Raw genomic sequence first — 24,908 nt, forward strand, 5'->3', positions numbered from 1 at the left:
GAGGGTCCCTGTGCTTCAAACTCGGAGCCCATTGGGCACGGTAGAAGAGAATGTGGCCCAGACACCCAATGAGGAGAGAAGCTGGGAGGTGGGCGGAGCATAAGCAGGGAATAAAAGGGGCTGCCCCCCCTCCAAGTCCTATGGGCACCCAGAGACTCTGAGAAGGTACTGCAGACTCTTTACAGTGTCCAAGATGAATCTTTGCACCTCGCTTCTGCTGTTGTGCCTGGCCAGGGTCAGCCTGCAGGGAGGAGGTAAGTCTGGGAGATGGACATGGAAAAGGGGACAAACAGAAATAGACAACAGAAAATTCAGTTTTCATGCTCCTCTTAGAGGGATAACACCAGGAATAAACAGAGGGACTGTTTGCAAGAGAGACAATTTAGAAATTTATTTTTTAAAAAAATCAAAAGAGGGAGGGTGTAGCTGGGAAGGTCCATTCAGCCTCCACCCCTGTCTTAGTCCAACGCTCTAACCACTACACCATGCTGCCTTTCACATTGCACCAGCAATGTGATGTTGGTGAGACACTTTGTTGGGGAAGATGAAAACAAATGTTATAGGTGCTTTTAAATGAGGGCTATAAGGGCTGGCATTCTATACAATGTAAATCTGGGCACCAGAATGCAGTGAGAGGTGGGTAAGGAGGATGCAGGAACTGGGTAATTTACATTGAAGGAGATCATCACTCATCTGTTGCCAGGTTTCCCCTTGACTACTGGAAGTTTGGTGTTAAATTTAATTATTCCTGCACTCCCAACTGAGCACCCCAAAACGTAGGGATAGAAAGATTTACGCGAAGGAGCTAGGGCAGCCTCTGCCGACCAGGTGCCCTGAAGGCTGATGGGAGTTGTAGTCCAAAACACCTTCAGGGCAGATGCTGGGCTTGGAGCATATCCTTCATTTGCAACAGAGTCTTAATTGAGGTATAGGACTATGCTGTTCAAAAGAATGGAGAGAATTGTTATGCTGAAGATTTACAGTGCAGACCCATGAATGCTAACTCTGAAATCTGCCCTGCTGTTTCCAGTTAAGTGTGCACCATAGCTGTCAACTTTTCCCTTTTCTTGCGAGGAATCCTATTCGGAAGAAGGGAATTTCCCTTAAAAAAAGGAAAAGGTTGACAGCTATGGTGTGCACCCATAGGATTGTAGCTTCAATGAGGGTGGGTGGGTCACAACTGGAGCAAAAATAAATAAACTTTATGTCTCTTGCATATCCTCTTTTGCATCCACAAGGGACAGGGAACAACTATGGGGAGAGAAGCACAAAGGTACTTCTCAGCTTAATGACCAAGAGTCATCTGCTTCAGGTCACTTAATGAGAACTGGCTCATCTTCTGCAACTCCCTCTCAATTTTTTAATCCCCACTAGGAAGAACCCCATCCTGCCTCTTACAAACTCTGTAACTGCTACTGATTTTATTTCATTCATTTAGGATGCTTCCAGGCAGGGACTTAATACTGGAAACGAGTTGTTGGCAACATTTTTTTTTAATTATTCATTAAATCTGTATATCACCCTTCATATGTAGAGCTCAGGGTGGTTCACAACATAAAAATACAAGACAAAACATGAAAAAAACCACAAACCAATAAAAAAACACCACCCATCCCACAGACACATTTAAAAGGGTATTGCTTGTTCATTTGTTTTACTTGTTTTCTGTCAGAAAGGGTAAATCTGTATTGAATTAGGGAGGTGGGAGAAATGAGTTAGCATTGTGATGCAGCCGTAAGCAGCACCGATCCCACAATAAACATCTGCCTGGAAGCAGCTTGATTTTTTGTACTACCGTCCTGCTGAATGGCAACTTCTTCAGGTTCTTAAAATCAGTGTGTGTGTGTGTGTGTGTGTTAAAAAACAGTAATTGCAACAAAACCAAACAAAATGCAGTAATATATTAAGGCACCAGTTTGATATTGCTGCCACTAATGGTGCTCCATGCCAAAAATCAACTAAAGCAACATAATGCACCTTCAATAATTGTTCCCTTAAGTCTCTTGTTTCCTCTTCCTTTCCCATACTTTTTTTCCCTTTGGTATCATGCCACTTACATTAGGAAGTTGTCTTAAACCAAATTGGATTGTTGCTCTGTCTAGCTCTTGTCAACTCTGACTGGCAGAAGCTTCCCAGGGTTTCAGAAAGGGCCCTGGAAATATTGGGGAGTGAAGTGGAGACCTTTTGCATGAAAGGCAACGTGTGCTTCCACTGAACTATGGCCTGATTGTGATTCTTCAGGCAGGGACTCCCTTGCTTGTTTGTCTTGGGACAGTACTTAGGAGATTTTATCTGCTTTGTAAACAAGTAGTTAATATTAGTAGCCATGAGTCATAACCTGGTACAGTGGTACCACAGGTTAAGAAATTGATTCGTTCCGGAGGTCTGTTCTTAACCTGAAACTGTTCTTAACATGAAGCACCACTTTAGCTAATGGGGACTCCCACTGCTGCTGCCACGCTGCCGCTGTGCGATTTCTGTTCTCATCCTGAGGTAAAGTTCTTAACCCAAGGTACTATTTCTGGGTTAGCAGAGTCTGTAACCTGAAGCATCTGTAACCTGAGGTACCACTGTAGCTAATTCCAGAATACGTCAAAGCTAATGGCAATTGTGTGATCATTGCATAGGGTCCCACAAAATGACAGCAGAACTTGTGCATTGCAAAGGGGTCAGGAGGCTGCAAGCCCCATGGAAATTGGAGAGGAGCCCCACAAACCAACTTTCCTTTCATAACCCCAACATCCCTCTTTGGCCCCCGGGCTGTCCAAAAAGTACAGGCTCAGGGCAACGATTGGGAGTTTGCATACTGTTCCTTCCAGGTCACATCTCTACCTGGCACAAGGATGCCACATTCCTTCCATGCTCCGGGCAGCCCTGCACACACAAAGACCTCCTTCTCAGGGGAGAGGGGACTGACACCCCCTTGCAAAGCCCTGAAGGCAGACAGGCCAACTCCCTGAGCCAGGAGACAGGGTGGGACCCAGGTGGGCCAGATGGCCAGGGTGGTGAAATAATCCTTTGGCACCTGGGACTCAGGCTTTGAAAGGAGCTTTGTGGAAGGGCCCAGAGCCACCTTCGCTGGGCCTGACAGGGCAGAATGATGGATGCTTTCCGCCAGATGCTGAGAGGAGAACCAATCTCTCAGCAACAGGAACAACCAAGAGTCTTGTGGCACCCTGAAGACTTAACAGATTTATGGTGGCATAAACTTTTGTGGACCAGAGCTCCTCTTCGTCTGCCGGCCAACTGAAGACAAACCTTTCATACATCGGGTGAAGTGGGCTCCAGTAATCCATGAAAACTCACTCACCATCTATGTTTGCTAAGGCACTACAAAAGCCTTGATTATTGGACGGAAAGTGTCTATCACAGCTGCCTCTTCTAGATGTTCTGCAAAACATGCTGTCCACTTACAGCCCAAGGAACAAAGTGTGAACTAAGGACCCAAGAAAAACACCCTGATGGTCATGAACTTGGAAGGCTTTCAAGTGGGATTAGGAGGGGAAAAAACCATGGGAGATAAAAGCTGTCAATGCTAATTAGTCATGAGGATGACTATGTACGCCTTCCTGTGTTGGAAGCAGGAAGCCTCTAAAGACTGGTTGTTGAGGTCCACAAACGGTTGGGTGCTGCTGGTTGTGGGCTTCACTTAGACATCTGGTTGGCTTCTGGGGAACAGAACACTGGAGTAGTAGTAACTGAGCTAAGTCTGATCCAATACATTTTGCTGCCTGAGACAAAGCAGCAATCAGCTCGCGCACATGGACACACACACACACACACACACACACACACACACACACACACGGTCAGGTCAAGGTGCATAACTCATTGACAATCTGCTGCTTTTTTGTGATACCCCAAATCAGCTGCCTAAGGCAGTCACCTCCCTCTGCTTAATGGTAGAGCTGGCCTAGATCCAGCAGGGCTCTTGCTATGTTCTTCTACTAAGGCAGTCCCTTTCAAAAACCAGTCTATTGAGTTATAATTAACTTTATACTAGAGGCTTGGTGTGTAACAACAATATGGGAAGTGATAAGGCTCCAAAATAAAAACAAAGTAAAGGATGTATGTGATATCCAGTCTCATTCCCTTTTTCTTGTGGATCTTTTCCAGCATTTAAACCGCAATCAAATGGCCGGGCAGGACCTTACTTCCCATCCCTGATGAGGGGTAAGTATCCTGCATCACACCCACCCCTCATAAGTATATAGTATGCAGCTGCTAAAATCACTGGGATTATTTCTTTTGTCCTCAAAACCCACTTCAATGAGTGGCTTTAAATGTGCATATATTGACCCTGAACTAGTTCCTGTGCATACACAAAGGCTGACTGGTGCCTCTGAAAGATCTCCTGCTCTTTGCTTTCTGTTTAATGGGGCTTCCCTCATTTCACTCATCCTGCCCTGTTGGCTCAGCTGAACCACCCACAGCCAGTACAAGAGGGCAGTTCATACTTTGTGGTCTGTATTTCATCCCTTAGGAGGAGGAGTTGGACTGGGACTGGGACCAGCTGGAGCCAAGGCCGGTAAGTTGTGCGGCAGATCTAGAGGTCAGCATATGGGGTGGAGGGTGAAAATCTAGACAGAATCAAATACCCATCATGGCATTTGCTACAGGATTATCGTGCAGTACTTAAGACAACAAACTGTTGCTTTTACATCAGCCGGGTGGTATAATAGAGCAATGCATCCATTTTAAATGTGGTGAGCCTCTGATAGTTATTATACTAGCTTTTTAGTGTTATTATAAATAACTATGTCATTCATAGTAACTCTAGAAAGCTCGTACATTTCCCATAAGGGGCTTACCTGCATTTTAAGCATTTCAGCTCCTCAGAAACAAATCCTCTTTGTTACAATATGCAATAGTTTGTTGTTCTTTTCCAGTTGTCCACCTTCACAGCATTGCCCAATTCTTTAAAACTGAAGCAAAATTTAGAAGACAATGTACACTGCAGGGGACTTGGTTTAATTAATTCACACACACCACACTTCCTTCAAGGTACTCTCATTGATAAATTATCTTCACACCAGGCCTGTGAGGTAGTTTTAAGATGAGAGATAGTCACCCACAGCGAGTTTCATGGCTCAGCAGGGATTTGAACCCAGGCCTCATTAGTCTACGTTGTACATAACATATGGGAACTGCCAAGGAAAATACCATGTTGTGGTTTGCAGTAAACCCTGGTCTGTTATGATCACTCTATTTTCATTTCCCCTAGCTATAACCTCCTCTGTTTTTTATTCCCACAGGGAAATATCCAGGCTATGGGGCCCAAGGATTGCCAGCAGGGCTGGGTAAGTTTAGCTGTGATGGTAGACTTAAATACAGAGGAGTAGAAAATAATAATAATAATTAATTAATTAATTAATTAATTAATTAATATAAATTCAAGCTGTCAATTCATATGCCAAAAGCTGACTGGAACAGAAATGTTCCCTCCTAAAGAGATAATTAGGGCTTGGCCCACGCATGGTGGCAGAAAGAGGTTGACAGAGAGATGTTTCTGCTTTTGTAGGTGCTCAGAATGGATTTGGGGCTGCTGGACCAGGCTTTGGGAACAAACCAGGAAAGCCAGGTGAGCAGGACATGGAATGACATCCAGGGGAATGATGTCCTGCATCCTTCAGTGGGGCCACTGCTAAGCCATGGACCATATGAAATGTAGAAACATGGTTGGTCTTTGCCCAGAGATAAGGGTTATTGTTGCAACCACCAAGAGCATTAGCAGGAACTAAGCGACCTTTCTCAGGAACACAGGAAGCTGCCTTCCATTCGTCAGACCGTTGCTTCCTCTAGCTCAGTTTTCTGTACACTGACCGGCAGTGGCCCTCCAGGATTTCAGACAGAGTATCTGCCATCCCGTTGTGGTTTAACCCACAAAGCGGGTGGCGCTGTGGGTTAAACCACAGAGCCTAGGACTTGCCGATCAGAAGGTTGGCGGTTTGAATCCCCACGACGGGGTGAGCTCCCGTTGCTCGGTCCCTGCTCCTGCCAACCTAGCAGTTCAAAAGCACGTCAAAGTGCAAGTAGATAAATAGGTACCGCTCCAGCAGGAAGGTAAATGGCATTTCCGTGCGCAGCTCTGGTTCGCCAGAAGCGGCTTAGTCATGCTGGCCACATGACCCGGAAGATGTACGCTGGCTCCCTCGGCCAATAAAGCGAGATGAGCGCCGCAACCCCAGAGTTGGTCATGACTGGACCTAATGGTCAGGGGTCCCTTTACCTTTACCTTATCTGCCATCCCTACCTGGAGATGCCAGGTATTGAATCTGGAACCTGCAAAGCAGATGCTTTACCACTGAGCTAGAGTCCTTCTGCAGTCTTTGATATTGCCTGTCCATCGGTTGATGCTTTCTGTCTTTCTACAGGATACAGAGTCCCAAATGGATATGGAGCAGGTATGATCGCTTCTCTTTCCCACTTGATTGAAGCATGTCTCCATTTCTTCCTACCTCCCATGCACATGAGAGGGGGAACAGGATGAACTGGAATTGAATGGCAGAGCTGGGTGACGGACAGTGTAGAAAAGAGCAACCACGTGATTGAGGGGCTCTTCTGTACAAGGAAATAATAATAATAATAAAGTATATATATACGTATATATATGGCATTTTCAGAGAGAGACTTAATCACTTACCAGCAAAATTCAAGTTGTGGAATTTAAACTGAATTTGTGCACTTGCACAGCAATTGCTCCAGGCTTTCAGTTTGCAAACAATAAAAAATAAAAGCATATCCTTTAGAATGGGTACATGGCAGAGATTTGTAAAATTATGTCCAGTGCAGAGAAATTAGAAAGGGAGGTTGGTGTTTTGTTTAATCAATCATTACATTTACTTACTTACTTACTTACTTACTTACTTACTTATGGGTATATAACCCACATTTTCAGGCAGAGTAAAACATATAGGGATAAAATCCACAAGAGGTCCATGAAAAGATCATTAAAAATAACAATAAAACAATAAATATCAATAAATCCTGGTTAAATGAAAAATTCATGTTGTAATGGCCTGTCTAAGCAAACCTCCTGCAGGTTTAGGATTGTGTGTCTCTCTCACTCTGTTCTTGACAGTTTAGTGCCCCGCTCCCCCAGTCTCATTCTGATAACATGTCTTCTGAAAGGAGGGAAATATATGGGGCTTGCAAGCACCCATGGATGCTGTTCATGAATCTGGCTCAAGCGCCAGCCCTGGTGGCCCCCGTATCAATCCCACTGTACAGGGTAGGAAGGACAGAAGCAGCATTCACAATACACCTTGCTGTCTTCAGACTGATGCCTTTCCTCTCCTTCTGGGGAGTCTCAGTGCCCAGAGCCAAGGGCATGTTGGTGCTCTGCCCACCCTGGCAAGCCAAAGTGCATTGTATCCAAAGCTGGTCAAGTTATTTTGGCATTAAAAAAAAAAATCTCACTGCCCCTCCCTTCTCATTTTGCTTAAGGTGTTGTCAGGTTCAGTGGTTTAAGGTAAGCTGAGATCTGTTGAGCTGGGGTGTGTGATTCCTTTGCCCAACTGCCTTAATATTTATATTCTATTTAACAGTGATTTTTATAAACTACCACTAATTTCGGGTCAGAGATTCAATCACTTACTGGCAAAGTTCAAGTTGCACCATCAAAGCTGAATTTGTGCTCTTGTACAACAAACTCACTTCCCCCAAAGGTAGGACTTTTTGCACTAAGGAAAGTGCAGTGAAAAGTGTGGGATATAGCAATTGCTTGACACAAAGTCTTCCAACCTCCCCACAAACAAATCAGAATGAATGCTCCATAAACAGGTCCTCTGCAAGTGACCTTAAATTGTTGTTTTTAGTGCCACTCAGATTTAAAATTGAAATATGAATAAGCAAATGTAAATTCCACTTAAAAGAGGGGAAATAGACGCGATGTTTCTATTCCATCGTTGTTCATGATGCATCTTTGCCTTCCAGGTTATAGAGGACTTGGTTACCCTCGTGTTGGCCTCCCCTTGGGAAGTAAGTCAGATACCTTTATTTCTTCCTTCTGTCTCGTTACCTGTTCAACAGGTACCTCACTTACGTGCTTCGCTGTTCCTTTACTCTCTTAACATTCCATTGGCTAAACACGTCTTGCTCGAATAACCCTCCATTTTAAAAAAATGCTTGCCAAGACTTTTTACAAACTTGGAAGACCGCGAAGTGACCCAGCTGCACTTCTTGGCAAAAACACCAATCTTTCTGCTTATTTTACCCTTTTGAGAACTGTTGGCCATCCTCCTTCATTTTCAGACCCTGGAGCTGAAGTACTGGACATTGGATGCTGTGTATTTTTTCTGTGGTTTCATCTGAGGGTGCTTTCCCTCCCACTAATCATGAGATTGTTTTCTTGCCTTTTGTTGTGTCAACGTGTGTTAATGTTTTGACCCTCCAGTGTTTGGTGCAATTTGGCCTAACGGAAACAGCAAGACTGCATACATTCCAGTTATCAGTTTTGCTAGGGATCATTTCTTTTCTGTGTTCCATGTCTGCAGAAAACCACTGTCTGGTTCTTGCTGTTTTGCCTTACAAGGGTGCATTGTTAAAATGTTGATGGTGCAAGATGCTTGGATACATCATTTTCCAGGGTTCAGCCCTTTCCTCCAGAGGTTTCCTGGGGGGAAGCTGTTATGGTAATCTTGGATATAATATGGACAGTTCTTGACTCCAAACACACACCTGGCACCCTGATCACTACATGAGGGTGCTTGGATTGAGCAGAAGGGTCTGGATATGCATCTTCTGGCTTGGAAGTGACAAAACACTTGAAAGTACGGAAGGGAGGTTGTACCCCACAGGGTTGGTTTTCAAATACAGGGCTGCTGATATAATCCAAAAGATTAATTCACCAATTTCAATAAGCATGGGGTTCAGTGAAAGAGAATAAATTTGCAGAGATCTGCTTTCCTTTTTTCTTTTCTTTCTTGCATATGTGAATAGGGGGTTGGTGGGGGTCAAGATTCTTGGGACTTTTTGGAGAGATTTGATCTGACATAGTGTGAAGATGTGTATGTTACTGTATTATGAGGTATGCAGTTTAGGGCAAGAACCATGGTACTCAGATTAGTGTTTATTGTTGTTCTGTGATGAAAGTTCACAACTTTCTTTTTAAGGTCTCTAGAAGTTATGCATCTGAGTGTGGTAGCAGAGCTACTTGTCTGTAGTGCCCATGCAGATGAATGCCAGAAGGGAAATTCATCATCTTGAGCAATATGTGCTTTCCTTGAAACAAAAATGCAAGCTTCTAGTGCAGGGGTCAGCAACCTGCGGCCCATGGGCCATAAGTGGCCCACAGGGGTCGTTTAAACAGCCCACGAGCCGCTCCCGAACCGAGCCGCCCACTCGGCGAGTCCCCTTGCTTCCAGGGCGCCAAAAACTGTGTCTGTGCAGATGCAGACACTGGAAATTGCTTCGGCGCCAAAAATTGTGTCTGTGCAGATGCAGACACTGGAAATCGCTTCGGCGCCAAAAATTGTGTCTGTGCAGATGCAGACACTGGAAATCGCTTCTGCAATCCAGCCTACAGAGCAATCTCAGCGAGAGTGAACCGGCCCAGGCCAGGTAAACCTTGCCGACCCTGCTCTAGTGCATGTTGGCTGTAGCAGGGTCCTGTGAAACCTTCAGAAGGTAGAGAGGGGCTCAGCAGAATTTTCAGTGGCCACAAAGCGGGTCCTGAGTGAGCACTCTGCATAGCTCTTTACCCCTTTCTATGACTGCCAGAAGCAGAGAGGTAGACAAAGTAAGTGCACTTAATCTGCCAAATTTATACAGATCACATAAATTTAATTTATGTAGATTTTTTAAAAGTATGAAGTACACAAGCCTGCTCTTATTCTTTGTACCTAGCGTTCTGGTCTGACCCAGTCTCTTTCTCCTCACTCAGCAGGCCTTGGAGCCAGAGGCAAGCCTTCCAAATCAGGTAGCAGTACTTTCACCAACAAATGTTCCACCGGGAAATGCTCCCCCCCCCCTTCATTCCCCAACATTAGGACTGTATGTCTGCTGCAATTCTGTACAGAATTCATAATTCCAACAATCCAAAAGTTCTTCTCCAGGTTGCATTTAAATCAAGCCACTCTCCTTCTCTGGCAACTTGATTTTGGGGACACCACAATCTTGGTTGTTACAGGTCCTGAGAAATGGGGTTTTCGAGGTCGCCTGAGTCCTTAGTATGGATGGCAGGCACCTTGGAAACAGCAGGGCTCCTTGTTCCTCAGATGCTGTTGCAAGCATGCTCAGCAGTCCCCAAAAGCCCTTCCTACTGCCATCACTGACACTAGATAAAGGGAAGGGAGCAGCAGGGCAAGGTAAAGTATTCTGTAGAGTGTTGGTTGGGGGAGGCATTCAGAAGGCCGATTGAGCTCCTAATCAGGAGTTCAGTGTGGCCAGGATTTCAAAGTTAGGCTAGCGGGGGAAATGACCTATGTACGCAGGTGGCGCTCTGGGTTAAACCATAGAGCCCAGGGCTTGCCGATCAGAAGGTCGGCGGTTCGAATCCCCGCGGTGGGGTGAGCTCCTGTTGCTCGGTCCCAGCTCCTGCCAACCTAGCAGTTTTAAAGCACGTCAAAGTGCAAGTAGATAAATAGGTACTGCTCTGGCGGGAAGGTAAACGGCGTTTCTGTGCGCTGCTCTGGTTCCCCAGAAGTGGCTTAGTCATGCTGGCCACATGACCCAGAAGCTGTACGCCAGCTCCTTTGGCCAATAAAGCAAGATGAGTGCCGCAACCCCAGAGTCGTCCGCTACTGGACCTAACGGTCAGGGGTCCCTTTACCCTTTACCTTTACCGATGTTTTAGCTTGGTTTGCCAATCTCAGTTCAGAACTGAGGCAAGAAGAGTACCACTGGTCACAACCTTCAGATAAACCCAGTGGTGGCTTGTCCACTAAGGGAAATGGGGCACTGCCCCAGTAACCCCATCCTGTTGTCAGCCAGCCTTCACCTGCCGGCCTTCCTATTTACAACCTACCCAGGGGGTGACGCCGCCTGTCAGCTTCCTCCTCACTCTCAATCTTGCCTTAATAGATCTCAGCAGGGAGGGGGAGGGTGGTAAAGCTAGAATTAGTTGGCTCTGCCTGTCACTGGCTCTGGCGCCACCTACTGCTGGGCTCCCTGCCTTCTGTGCTACCATACCCAACAGGCACCAGCCACAACTGGGTGAACCCTAGATATCTGTGAAAAGAGAATGTCTTTCTTTCTCTCTTAGCAGGTTATGGGGCAGGGCCCAGTACTGGTGGCTACCCAACAGGAGCACAGCAAGGTGAGCGGGGAAAGTTGGATGGGGCCCCAAAACAAACAAACAAGAGAGTGGGATTTGCTGTTAACTTTCCTAAGGATTAATTTCACCAGAGAGGGGTATTGGGGCCCAACCCTGTTTAGTAAATATGTCATCTGAGCTAGAGCCTCTGTATTCCGTTTCTAGGGCTGGGACACCTCATTTGTAGGGAGAAAGCACTCTGCCCTTGCTGAGAGACAAGCTCTTTCTTATTTTGAACCGCCCCCCCCCCCGCCATGAAACCTGTCATCATAAACCGATTTTGCCTTGTGCAGACCAGGGAGGAAGGGCAGGGGAGAGGGAAAAAGGAGTGATCACTTCCATCCACGACTGATTTTTCTTTTCTGCATGCTTTGTACAACAGCCTATATTGGTGGAGTTGGAGCCGGAGGCTACCCAAGCAATGGAATCCATAATGGATATGGCAATGGTGAGAGAGACACGCTCTGATATTCTGCAGTAAATTGGTACAGGGGAGTCAAATGTAACTAGTGGCAGAGTTGCTTTTGGCCACAGACTGCTGTGACACAAGCATGTTTATCCTCTGCCCCAGAAACAAGGAGTCAAGCATGTGAAAGGTCTGGTCAAGAGACTTCAGGCAGCAGGCCAGTCAGACTAGAAAGTACTGGGCTAGGAGGATCAATGGCATGACTAAGTATTAGACAGCTCCTTATCCTGTCATTACTTTGCAGAATATGCCCTTTTAGTGTGTGTGTGTGTGTGTGTGTGTGTGCGCGTGTGTGCGCGCGCGCGCGCGTGTGCTGCTATCCCATGTTTGGGACACTTATCTGCAAAACTAATACATGCTTCTCAGAAAGCTCACCCAAATCTTTGTGGCAGATCTGTTGCATGCAAAGTCTTGTCCACCTTCGTTATCTATCATGGTTAGGACTGCTATACATCAGGAATTTCCTGGTCATAGCTGGAATACTGCAGTCAAAAACAATGTCCAGATGGGAATTGCTGGAATGTCCAGGAAAATCTGGACATATGGCACAACCCATGTTGGAAGTTGAGATTTTTATTTTTATTTATTGAGGTTTTGAAAAAAGAAAAAAAAACTTTGTGTCCAGATTTTTACTTTTTGAAATATGGCAAATCATGGTACCAACTCAAAAGCACTAGCAGTTGAGCAAAATACAGTAATGCGGAAATAATACTTTTCAGCCAGTGCATACTTGCACAAAATGGCAATGAAAATATACGCCCAGAAGGTGGAGCAGTTGGCCAACATATTGAAAAGTCTATTTGACTAGACATATTGCTGCCCATCCATCCATTTATTCTACAGGGAGTGCTCTAGAGCAGGGGGCTCTCACTTTTTGCCCCTCTGGGCCTATCAGTCACAAAATGGTGGTACAGGGGGCAGAGCCAGTCACAAAGATGGCAAATGGAGGCAGAGTTTGGCACCATCAGCTGGCAATTACTAACATGGTTTTCTACTGATAGCTAATCCATCCTTGGGAATTGCTGGATTCTTTGCCGCAGCATTTTCCTTGGGACAAGAAATCCCATAGCTCAGCTGTCCTAAAGCAAAGTACAGACATTTGCTCTGGAGGCATTTGACCGCACCCCTTTTAGGCAGAATGTGCTGATCCAGAGACTCTTAAGTAGAAAAGACTTTTTCTGTTTTTTCCTTTCCCATCACTGCATACCTCTCGAAGTATTTTTACCCATCTCCTGCAGTTTTTCTCCCATTCTACTTTCACACTCAATTTGTACCTTATTCCCCCACCCTGAGAAAAAAAAAGCTGTGTTTCTTTCATCCCTCCTTTCTGGTCCTTTTACTTCTTCCTCCCATAGCAGCTTAACTCTCATATCTCCTTCCTTTGTACCCCCAGTTTATTAATATTCATAATTATTATTTAATTACAGTGGTACCTCTGGTTGCGAACGGGATCCATTCCGGAGGCCCGTTCACAACATGAAAAGCCTGCAACCTGAAGCGCTGTATCTGTGCAATGCGTGGTGTGATTTGGTCTTGTGCGCATGCGCGAAGCGCGATTTAGCGCTTCTGCGCATGCGCAATTGGCGAAATCTGGAAGTAACCCTTTCCAGTACTTTCAGGTCCCTGCGGGACGCAACCTGAAAAAACGTATCATGAAGCAAATGTAACATGAGATATGACTGTATATTGAAACATTTCTTAACCTTTTATCACACTTTCTAAATTTCCTTGAACATCTCTCTTTCCCCTCAGAGAAAAGAGACCTCCCTTCTTCCCAAAACCACTTCTCTGTCTCCCACTCACCTTTACGCAGCATGATGCAACGTCATCCAACCAAGAGACTATTGTATGGGGCAGATAACTGAGGAGGGGGCAGTGGGCTGGCTGTGGCACTGAGGCCCATCTGAAAGTGGCCTAAGGCCCACTGTGGGGTTCCAGACCACTGTTTATGTAACACTGCTCTTGAGTATATATTCAGCCTGAGTAGAATGAGTTTCTGTTTGGTTTGGGAAATCGTAAAGATGTGGTTTTTCTTTCTCAGGCTATGGAGCTGGAGGAAATGGATATCCTGGTGTTGGATATGGGAATGGGAATGGGAATGGTTAGTATTTACTCCTCACATTTTATTCTCCTTCCCCCCCTCCCTCCAAGGAGCTTGGAGTGACATTTTAGCACAACAACCCTATGACACACAGAGCCGTCTTTCCTATTGGGCTTACGGGCACATTGCGCCAGGGCGCTGGCCTCTCAGGGGCGCCCCAGCGAGTGGGGGAGTTGCACTGCTTTGCCGACAGCCTCCCTTTTCCCTGTATGCCCGCCAGCTGTGCCCTGTCAACCATATGGCTGGCGGGCATGCAGCTTCCTTCCCAAGCCTCCGCGGGAGGAGAGCGATCACCGCAGAGGCTTGGGAAAAGGTCGACACTCTGGGAAATGGGGGCGCCGGAGGGATCTTTGAACCATGGCGCCGGATATGCTTAAGACAGCCCTGATGACACATTTCAGACTGCAGAGTGAGTGGCTTGCTCAAAGCTGTCCTGTGAGTGTCATGGCTAAGTCAGCATTTGAACTCAGGTCTCCCAAGTCAAAGTGCCACACTAGCCACTATGCCATATTGGCAATGATAGGGGAATAAATTTAGGGCCAAGATTGGGTAAGTGGAGGGGAAGATAAGATGTTTCATCAGTAGAGGTGGAGGCGGGGGAGGTTAGTGGATAAGAAAGAGACAGGCTATAGGACTTACTCACTGGCTCGCCTTGACTCAGCTACAGAACTTCCTTTGGTGTCTTGAGATTCAGCTGCAGAATATGTGAATTAGTGCTAAGAAAGCAGCACACCTGAGCCCATGTAAAGGGCCTTTGCCTTCCACTAAGGGCCAAGCTAGATGTGTTTGCGGCACAGTCCATGCCACATGGCACAGGTCACAGGAAGTTCAGAGAAACATTTTGAGGCTAAGTCAGGGCCCATGTACACTTCTGTTTGCCCTGCTGCTTTCCCCTGAGAAACCCGCGGCTTAGTGCTGCATTAGAACAAAGGGCAATCAGGTTTTCTGTGGATTGCTGTTTAATCTAATTTAGTGTTAAAAGAGCGGATTTTCCAGGGGGAAGTGGCAGGGCAAAGGCAAAACTGTTCTGACCCATGCCGAGAAAGCATGGGACAAGTGGAAGTGTGGACGAGCCCCCTGCATGGGAAACAGCACACATGCCAATGGGAAGATCCTTTTAAAGAAGATAGGTCACATCTTGCTCCCAGAATCGATCCTTGGACTACCACAACAAAAGAAATGGTAGTAGGGGATGAGGATGATTGCACAAGACAAGCTGCTGCCAGTGAAGAGTATATTGTACTGGGCTAGATTGACAAATAGCCCGACACCAGTGTTGAGCACCTTCCTATATCCATGAGCAGATCCCCCCCCGTCTGTGTGGAACTGGCTAAAAGTGCAACAGTTGGGTTTGCGTGTTAGTCCTCTCCTCTCCCTGCGTAGGTTTCCCTGCCTTGCAAGACAAACAAGCGCTTCAGTGGAAGGGGCAATTGAAAAATGACATGGGAGTAAAAAGGCTAAGCTCGCCTTCTGCCTTGACTGCATTTGCTCAGCTCTTACCACTCGTCACAGGTCTCCTCTATTTCATCTAGTAACTGCAGCTCCCATTAGGGAGAAGAATCAGAAGATGAGGAAGGGTTGATCCCCTGATACACTGCTTCAGAAATGAGCCATTCTAGGTTTTGAGACAAGCAGGCAGAGAGCCTTTGGTATACTGAGCCTTTGGGTGTCTTTGCAGGTGCCCGGGCTCCCTATGGCAGTCAATTAGGAGGCCCTGCTGGAGATCCTGCTGCTGCTAAATATGGAGGTAAGTCTTTATTGTGCTCCCTAAGGGAAAAGAGACTTCCTTCCTTCTTACATAAGGCAACTGACAAACAGCCTGGCAAAGTTTTGTGTAGCTTGAAGGGGAGCAGAGTTGACTTGCAAAGCATTTTAGCATCAGCTGGCCCCGAGGGGGTGAAACATGCCTTAATTGCTGCATAAATGACTTGGGAAACATAGAATGAAAATGGCCTGGGTGTGACTGTGCTGAATGCTTATTGTTTTACCTGTTTAACTGTCACGGCTTCTCCCAGAGAAGGCAGGGAATTTTTGTTCGGCAAAGGTGCTGACATTTCCTAAAAAAGCTAGTTTCCTGGAGGGCAAACGGAATGACCCTGAAACCACTTGGTGCAGGTGTGTCCTCCTGTGTCAGCATGGGAGAATTTCTGTAGAATTGTTCTAAGTTGTGGGGAAGAGGGGTGCCAAAGGGGCAATCAGGGGATCCTCTCTGTGACCTTCTGTTGCCCTTCCTTGGGCTCCTATGATCTGCATTACAGGGACAGGGCAACTCCCATACAGTGGGCAGCCAGAGGCTGCTGGCCTGGGAGGAGACTATGGTGCTGGAAGATATGGTAAGTTAAGACAGCAGGGGTAGGTGTGCCTCAGACTGGTACTCTGTATGACTGCAGGAAAAGCACAATTTTGAGTCAAGTGCTGATTATTTCAGGTACAACTAAACACACACACAATCTGGGGTCCCAAATGTAGTGCTTTTGGGGTTCTCATGCACCCTGCCTGGTATTCTCAGAAGGCTCTCCCAATTTATTATAAATAAAACCATGAATTTTTGAGGGCCTTTTTTTTCAGGGGTTCAGACCTGCAAAATGGGTATTTTTTTGGTTTCCACAATGAATTCTTAGATTTCTGAGGCCCTGGGCCTAAGATTGGAGACCCCCTCAATCAGTGAAGACAGGCTTGTAGGCAGAGCAGCTGTGGTACTAATATATATATGCTATGCAGATAAAACAGATTTGCATGTGTGTCCTGTTTTGCATAAATTGTTCTGCCCTGCCTCCCCAAAGTGAAGAGTAAGTAGCTGTGAAATATACTTTACTCTTCTTTGTGTAGACTCAGGGCAGAACCATTTATGCAAAGCAGAACACACAGGCAAACCGGCTTCATTTGTGTAACATCTATGTCTGGGGTCGGCAACCTAAGGCCCATGGGCCACAAGTGGCCCATGGGAGTCGTTTAACTGGCCCATGCACCCCCGCCACCTGCTTGGTCAGCTCCCGTGCACCGCGTTAAACCAGTGTGGAGCAGAGCGGAGACTACCTTCTACGATGCTGGCCGGCTTCCCATTGGCTGTAGGAAGCTCCTGCAGCCAATGGGAAGCTGCACACGCCTCCTCCGTGCTAGGAGTGCCGGAAGTAGCGTTTGCACATGTGTGCACGCACACTCTGGCCCACCGCAGCGTCTGTGGGACCGTGAAGCAGCCCAAGCCACAAAAACTTTGCCGCTCCCTGATCGATGTAAATAGTAGGGATAGGGAACCTGCAACCCAAGACTCCCATCAACCCTGACTGTTGGCTCTCCTGGTTGAGCCTGATGGGCCCTGGAGTCCAGCAACACCTGGAGGGACACAAGTTCCCCATCTCTGATATATAGGCTGCAGAATTCTACTTTTGATGGCAGAGTCGGGGCTTTCTTTTGCTGCAGACTTTTAACTCTTTAGTACACACAGTCCTGGCTGCGACTTGTTGGGCTTAGCTTATAAATTCTTATTGTGCATTGTTGTACATCTCGGCAAGTAGTGTGCCTTCTCCTGGACTGGGGTGCGATAGTGGAGGGATTTGTTTTTGGTGGGGTGGGCAATCATATACCCTTGCCCCCCCAACTTTTCTTCTTCTCATGCCTTCCAGGAGCTCCTCAGAGCCCCTATGGAGCACAACCTGGTGGCTCTGATGGCATTGGTGTAGACCCAGCTGCAGCCAAATACGGTAGGTGAAAGAGAGCCCACCTAGTCACAGAACTAGAGTAGAGCTTCAAGCACATCCATCTGCTGAAAAGCAGTATGGATTGGGGAACTGAGTACACCAAACTGGTAATACTGAGGTCTAGTTACATGGCCAGATTTGGCTCTGGTGATAGCAGTTAGTCCCAAAGAACTAGGCACACCAAAGAGATAGAATGTTATCTGTTAATAGACCAAATTAGGTTTAGTTTGCTGCGGATACATTAGGATCGCCGGATGCAAAAAAGGATGGCTCCTACGCTTTTAAGTTTCATGACAAGCTACACCCGCTGATCTTACCTATTCTACACAAATATTAAAGGTGCAAAAGCCCAGCTGATTTGCATCTGGCACCCCGAGATACAAGTTTTGGAATTTAACACAGCTGTTCACTGATAGCAAGCAAAACTTTCAGATGCATTTGAGGCATGCAGTTAGCAACTGTAAATATTTACATTGTTCTCATTTAATGCTGCCTGTGTACAAAATACGATACATTCTAGATTAGGAGATTCAACTGTTTTCCTTTAGAGTTGATGTTTGTAGAATATATCAACTTGAAGAAGGCTGGGGCTCCTGGATCTTCCTAATCCTAAAAGCCTGAGGTCATGGACTAATTGGTTAGGGGTGGTCTTTTGTTGTTATGCTCTTTCCCTCTTTCTCACTCTCTGCTTCCTCTGCATCCTTTGCAGGCAATGGGAATGGAATAGGATATATGAATGGACGAGACTCCCAAGCTAATGGGCTGGGGGCAGGTAAGGCTGAAGGTGCAAGATAATAATAAAAAGCACAGCTCCCAATAGGGTGCAGCAGGACAGAAACTACTCCTTCATGGAAAATGGGGTAGGAAGTTGACAAAAAAGAGATTGCGTGTTGGATTGTATGCTAAAAATGTTGAAACTTAATAAAATGCAAAAAATATATATTAAAAAGGGCACTGCTCCCCTCCCCACCATTGCTCTTTAGGATAGATTTGACTGGGATTGGTGTAATTGGGAATGCCTTTTGCAACCAGTTGCTCTGCTGCTTCACTTGGCTCTTGTTCTGTCTAGCAGGTGCATATGGTCCCTATTCAGCAGGACAAACTCCAGGAGGGTACGGCAGTCCACTGGGCCCTGGACAAGCCCTGGGAGGATATGGTAAGTGGTGCTAGAGTTGTGTTCTCTTGTAGCAGTGAGGAAGAGATTGGATTTCCCTGCCCAAGAGGTATAGAGCTTCTCAACCTTTTTCCGACCGTGCCCCACCCCTGTCCTATCAGTAGACAGGTAGCTATTCAAATGTTTTATTTGTAAATAGAATATGTTTTATTTATAATACAAAATATTACATAAAAATGTATACTTTAAGTATTTCTCAGTCAATGTGACCCTTGTGTTTGATGACCAGAAACAAACTTTTTAATATTCAGTTCTATTGCTGTGAGGGATAACCAAGATCACCTCTGTTTGTTATGTTAAGGCAATTCTGCGCTAGGCTGAGTAAATAATTCACATGTGATCTAGAAGTACATTTGATTTAATGTCATTTACTGCTTATATTAAAATTTGTAGACTCATGCAAGCACCCTGCTAGCGATCTTGAAAACAAGTGTTTTTGGTGAACTACGTAGTGAATATAGAATACTTCCGCCACACCTTTAAAATATGCAATAAACCCTCTGTATCTACCTGTCATAGGAGCAGCACCATCAGTAGCACAGTCCAGAATGTTCTCAAGAGGGTATCTTTCTCACTGATGTACATCTTTACTTCTTCAAAAATTGTTTCACCTTTTGTTTTAAGCTTTTGAGCAAATAGCATTTCTTCTTTCAATTTGTCATCATGCAAATATGCCATCAGTACGGCTTTGTTATCTGGAATACACAATTCATCAGTTTGGAAAGCAAACTTTTGAACTTTTAACTGTGAGGCTAGTTGATTTTCAATATTTTTTGCCATTCCATCAATACACCTTGACACTGATTTATTGTTCAAAGGGATGAATTCGATAATTTCACAAGCATTTTGGTTCATAACGGTTGATATAACAGACACTGCTGGCAAAATCAAGGATTCCCCTTTCCTTGGCTATCAGTTTGGGTATCTCATAAGATGTGATTAAACCGTTATCATTTAAAACCGATTTCTGAACATTTTCTTCAATGTAGGTCTAGTTTCAAATTTATCTTGCAACGCTCGAAAATATTCCAGTGGTTTATCCTTCTTGTCATTATGTTTTCAAATAAACAAGTGGGGCAGATTGATGCAGAAAAATTCAATCTCATATTTTATGTAACAAAAATGAGTCAAATAATAATAAAAATGCTTTATGAATGGCATAAATAATCAATATTATAATAACAATCAAAAGAACCATTAAAGTTAGAAGACAATGAGAATATAATGACCTTTGTAAAAAATGGGTTTTGTATCATTCTGCCCCATCTATGGGGCACTTAGATACATTGGATGGGGCACTTTGAAACAAAGCGTAAATTGTATGAGAATGGTATTTATTTACAAAAATTTAATGGAAAAAAATTAATTGTGAGAGATGATGTTCGAGGTGTGCCCTTTGAGAAATTTGGTTTTGGTAACTGCAAAACAACATCCTTGAAATCAAAGCTTGCCTTATCTTCTACAATGGGGAAGACAAACATACAAGATCCTGGTTTTTTCCTGAGATATGACACTTGATAATCGGTCATATTATATTTGGAAATTACTTTGGCCACATAGTAAACAAGTTTTTTTCTTTTCAAATTTAATGAGTAGGAAATCTCCAACATCGGCAATATCTTGAGGACTCGAATCTAACATTTGCATTGGTGCGAAATCATCAGGCGTAAATTTGTAGTGCGTCATTACACGTTCATAACTGTCAAAAAAATCAGTGACTGAAGTTTAATTAAACACAAAACTTCGTGCTGTACTCATATTTTCTGGCTTTCTGGGGCTTCGATCCTGATTCCTCTTTCTAAATCCTGCTGCCCAATCTTTCCCAGCACATCTATTTTTTTTCCAGGATTCCGGATATCTACACCCCAAATGTTCTGCATATTCATAAGCCAAAACCAAGACTTCCTGCAAAGAAAGCCCGTAGTGCATTTTACTACAGTTCAATAAATATTCAGTAAACACTTTCTCTTGTTCAGTTGAGAAAACCTGTGCAACAGTGTACTTGGACCCATATATATTAGAAGATGACGCTTCATTTTCTTCTGAAGTTTTTTGAAACTTTTCAATGCGATGTTGCAAAGTTGCAGCTTTGATCCTGTATTTGTCAGCTGCCCTCCGTATAGACAATCTCTTTGATATAACTTCAGATATAGCAGTCTTTACGTTCTCCTCATCGATACTTCCTCTATCAGTCTTAGGTTTATAAGTTCGCACCATTTTCTGGAAAACAGAATAACTAGTTTAGATATTTCATGCAAACTTGTATATTGGGGCACTATTGTACACTAGCAGGGCACTTTTATACATATCAATGTGCCCCGTTTCTTAGTGTATCCAAGTACCCCACGGACATTTTCAGAAAATATTAGTAAAACCACTGAATTTATTAAAAAATCACGTGTAATTCTGATTACCTTTGGTATTTTAAAATCTTAACTAAATAATGTAAAACAGTGTCAGAACACTTTTACATTTCACGTAATTTTTTAGCTGGCCACGCTAAAAGCACATCTACTCTCGTCAAACGCCAACGGCTAACTGGAGGGCGGCATGGTCACAGCTGTTGTACTCACACATGTATAGACACATTTTAGTGATGTCACGACACGAATAACATTTCTCAAAATTGAAATATTGTTGGTGCATCAATGTGCCCCGCCTCCCCCCTAAGCCAGGCTTCCTCAACCTCGGCCCTCCAGATGTTTTTTGGCCTACAACTCCCATGATTCCTAGCTAGCAGGACCAGTGGTCAGGGATGATGGGAATTGTAGTCTCAAAATATCTGGAGGGCTGAGGTTGAGGAAGCCTGCCCTAGGTACTGTGTAATTTTATGGTGACAGAATTAATTCATAGTCAAGATACTCAACTGAGTATTGTAGGCTTCTTCTTTTTTGTTCTGGAGGTAGCTATGGGGTATCATAAATTAAAAAACTGAAACTTGATACATATGCCAAATAACTTTACATATGTTTGCAACTACAAAATAATATCACTTCTCAGAAATAAAGCAGCATTAGAACATCTGAACAAAGACAAATGCAAAGTTATTCTGATCTCGATAGATCTCTACGGGGAGAAGCAACTGAACACAGCAACCACAAAAGGAATGGCAAACATAACGGCTGCAGTCCTAGGACTGCAATTCTTAACACTTACTGGGGAGTAACTCACTGAACACAGGACTTGCTTCTGAGAAAGCATGCATAGGCATGCACTGCATACTGTAGTCTTTGCAATGCCTTTTCACACTTTATGTTTTGATAATTGGATGTTTTAGCACTGTGATTTGTACAAAAAGAGGATACAAATGGTCTTGAGTGAATTTCTTGCTTTGGAATAAATGGAAAAGCATTCTGTACACCAAATGAGAGTAAGGAAAAAACCAGTCACTTTTTCTGTTTTGCTCTAGGAGGAAAAGAATCTAAGTATGGAATGAATGGTTTTCTGGGAAATGGGTACAGAGGTAAGAAAGATGGGGTCCCTATCTTTCATAATTGCGGCTGTTCTCTATCCTTACTACTCAGTCTGTTGTACAAATCAGAGCTTCCATAGTTTGGTTCCTATCTGATCAGTTTCCATCCCCACCACATGCCTTTCTGCAACCTGTTTCTGGAAGTGCAAGGATGAAATATGGAACAATGCCTGCCTCTTTTTCTACATTTTTCCCTTCTGTTTTCTCAGGTCGCTGCTCTTCTGGAAAATGCTGAGGAATGATGTTACTGTGTGGAACTTTCTCTGCAGCAGGATTCAGGCATCCCGGCAACTTTTGGTGCTATGAGTGATGATTAATGACAACCAAGTTTTCCAGTATAAATGATCCTATATTTCTTTTTCCTGTTTTTATTTTATTATTAGAAACCTTTCATTGTAAAAGAGAAGATTTTACCATGTTGGCTTCTAAAGCATTATTGAACACATTTTCTAAGGGCTGTTAGCATGTCAAGATCAGTGTTACAGAGATGGACACATGAAGTTGGAAACCCCTTTCCTTCCAAAGAGATTTGACTTATCAATTCCACTTCTTTGGAAGTAGCCTAGATTTGATTCCCATCTTAGTGTGTATCTGGGTGCCCAGGCACAAGTGTCTTTTCAATTAAAAATAAGTAAACCCACAATTCTGTTGTCTTTATCATTCTTGGTGAAAGAATTGTAACATACCAAACCAACCATTGCCTTTCTTTAAACATTCATGTTTTGTTTTTCAGTTGCTGTGGGTTTTCTACATTCTAAACAATACTATACAGCCCTAAGTCAAATTGAAATATTTGCACTGGGTTTGTGCAAAGGATGTGAACAGTTAGAAATATAAAGCAAGGTTTGGATCCCTGGGGTCACTTATAGAAATCTGAACATGGGGAAAAGTAGGGGAAGGATACATGGGAAACCCAGATGTGTGCTAGCTATACAATCCAACCACAGTGATAACCAGACTTCTTCGCTAGATGGAGCTGCTGCAATTCCAGATGGGCTTATAATTTTCTCCTAACCAACAGAAACTTCTGTAATCAAGTTTGGCACTTGGGGGTTTCTTTCATTCTCAGCTTCTTGGCCACACAGTTCTCAGAAACAGAACTGTATTTGAAAAAGTGGTACAGTAATGGCCACATATTAATTACATCAAAATAAATAATGAGTTAATGTTATGGGACTCCCCGTTTCTTATGAACTATATTAACTGAATGTGAGGGGATTTAAGTATCATAAAACCACTTTAAAGTATGTAAAATGGCAATTTCAATTTTTAACAAGATTGTAATTTTGCCACACACACCTCAACCCGCTACCCAGGGCACATGCCTTTTCCCCTACACTGGTTCTATGTACAATTTGTGCTTGTTAACTCAAGCTTGACAGATGGGCTTTTAAAAAGTCTTTTTTTATTTTTATTTTTGCAGGCTGGCTCTCCCAGTCTGACCAAAGGGATGCCCATCATGGAGCCACTTAGAACAACCCTTATTACTTATGTCAGTCAGGACAAAGGGATGGGGGTTTGCACTTTCCAGGTCAGCTGGGGTCCTTGGAGTTCCCCAGTACCTTACAAGTCTCCCCTAGCTTCACCACTTCAGCCGACATAGACAATACATCAGGTGAAGGTACTTATCGTCTGACTGGGGGGGGGGGGGCACTGTTTCCCTTTGCACAGAAAACATCCAGGGAACCCAGAAAACCCAGGTGGATCAACTGAAGCTGAGAACACACCATATATTTAAAACATATCCCCCACTACCACACCAAAGAATCCTGGGAACTGTAACTTACCCTCACAAAACTACAATTCCCATCACCCTTAAACTACAGTTCCCAGAGTTCTTGCTGGAGTGGGGGTGCTGCAAACGCGCTTTAAATGTATGGCACAGACAACGACCTGAATCACTCTCAGGTGGAGTGAGCACTGAATCAGAGATCCAACGCAGGTTTCCGAGTTCTGGTTCGACCTGTTTGCCATACCACCCAACAAACAGAACCAGAGTTCGTTTTTCCCTTCGGAATCCTGAAACTGTCGAGTTGGAACGGACACCCCAGAGGTCATCTAGTCCAACTCCCCGTCATGCGCCGGATCTGGGCGCTAGCAAGGCAGGCGCTTCCAGCAGTTCCCTAGTCTCGGGGTGGGGGGAGGGCAGGTGGGTGAGCGGCTGCATGTAGCCCCCGCCCCCCAATCCAGACAGGCTCGGGTAGGGGCCCGGCCGCCCCGGTATTGTTCGCCCTTCCCCGGGATGCACTGCTTGCTCACACACACTTACCAAGGCTCCTCACTCGCGAGGGGACGACAATTCTTCATTTACCACGACTTCCCCGCTCGAGCGAAGGAGGCCGCTTAGGCCCACCCGACTACCCGCTTCCAGTTCTTTCTCCTCAGGTGCCGCGTCCGACTGCGGGCCCCACCTCCCCAAAGGCAAAAAAGCCTCGTGTTTCCTATCGAGTGGGCGCGGCCCAGGGACTCCTCGGCAAAGTCCAGGCTTGCCTCCGAGTCCGAGCGAGGCCTTTCCTCTTTCCTCATCCCAGCTGGCCTCGTCCACCCACCTGCCAACGTACTGACTGACTGACTGGGCAAACAAAAAAACCGGGCGCTCACAGTTAAAAGAGGCGTTTCCGTTGAAAGGAGCGCTCGTGCGCTCGCTTAGTCCCTTCGGCCCGTTGCCTTTCACGCACGCATGCGCGGTGACGTCGGGACGCGGAAATGGGCGAGGCCGTTTGGAATTTTGGCGCGAGAGCGC

General features: G+C 45.0%; 1 protein-coding gene and 1 long non-coding RNA gene across 13 annotated transcripts; one reads left to right on the forward strand and one right to left on the reverse strand.

The window, feature by feature from the left end:
* Positions 1 to 124: 124 nt before the first annotated feature.
* On the forward strand, positions 125 to 22,808 carry GREP1 (glycine rich extracellular protein 1). Of its 12 annotated transcripts, none has more exons than XM_053361001.1 (18): positions 125 to 254; positions 4,117 to 4,173; positions 4,484 to 4,528; positions 5,256 to 5,300; positions 5,522 to 5,581; positions 6,375 to 6,404; positions 7,936 to 7,980; positions 9,884 to 9,922; positions 11,207 to 11,257; positions 11,637 to 11,702; positions 13,762 to 13,821; positions 15,500 to 15,568; positions 16,080 to 16,154; positions 17,445 to 17,522; positions 18,229 to 18,291; positions 18,589 to 18,675; positions 22,103 to 22,156; positions 22,375 to 22,808. In XM_053361001.1, the coding sequence occupies exons 1-18, from the start codon at positions 194 to 196 to the stop codon at positions 22,398 to 22,400; spliced, it is 1,011 nt and encodes a 336-aa protein (XP_053216976.1). In that variant the 5' UTR covers positions 125 to 193; the 3' UTR covers positions 22,401 to 22,808. The 12 variants fall into 12 exon arrangements, with proteins under 12 accessions (XP_053216976.1, XP_053216975.1, XP_053216978.1 ...); XM_053361000.1 differs by having other exon boundaries at positions 9,884 to 9,919; positions 11,204 to 11,257; XM_053361003.1 differs by having other exon boundaries at positions 9,884 to 9,919; positions 11,204 to 11,257; positions 18,592 to 18,675.
* Positions 20,404 to 24,843, reverse strand: LOC128399492 (uncharacterized). The gene is made up of 2 exons (XR_008327231.1): positions 24,435 to 24,843; positions 20,404 to 20,913 (listed from the first exon to the last, which is right to left on the reverse strand). It is a non-coding gene; the product is annotated as an uncharacterized LOC128399492 (long non-coding RNA).
* Positions 24,844 to 24,908: the final 65 nt, after the last annotated feature.

This window comes from Podarcis raffonei, chromosome 13, assembly GCF_027172205.1.
Source record: "Podarcis raffonei isolate rPodRaf1 chromosome 13, rPodRaf1.pri, whole genome shotgun sequence".
Lineage (NCBI taxonomy): Eukaryota > Metazoa > Chordata > Lepidosauria > Squamata > Lacertidae > Podarcis > Podarcis raffonei.

Excerpts from the sequence above, each read along its gene's own strand:
- GREP1 (XM_053361001.1), top strand. The coding sequence starts at position 194 with ATGAATCTTTGCACCTCGCTTCTGCTGTTGTGCCTGGCCAGGGTCAGC. Across the intron at positions 13,822-15,499 it reads TGGGAATGGGAATGGGAATG|GTGCCCGGGCTCCCTATGGC; the intron begins GTTAGTATTTAC and ends GTGTCTTTGCAG. Across the intron at positions 18,676-22,102 it reads ACAAGCCCTGGGAGGATATG|GAGGAAAAGAATCTAAGTAT; the intron begins GTAAGTGGTGCT and ends GTTTTGCTCTAG.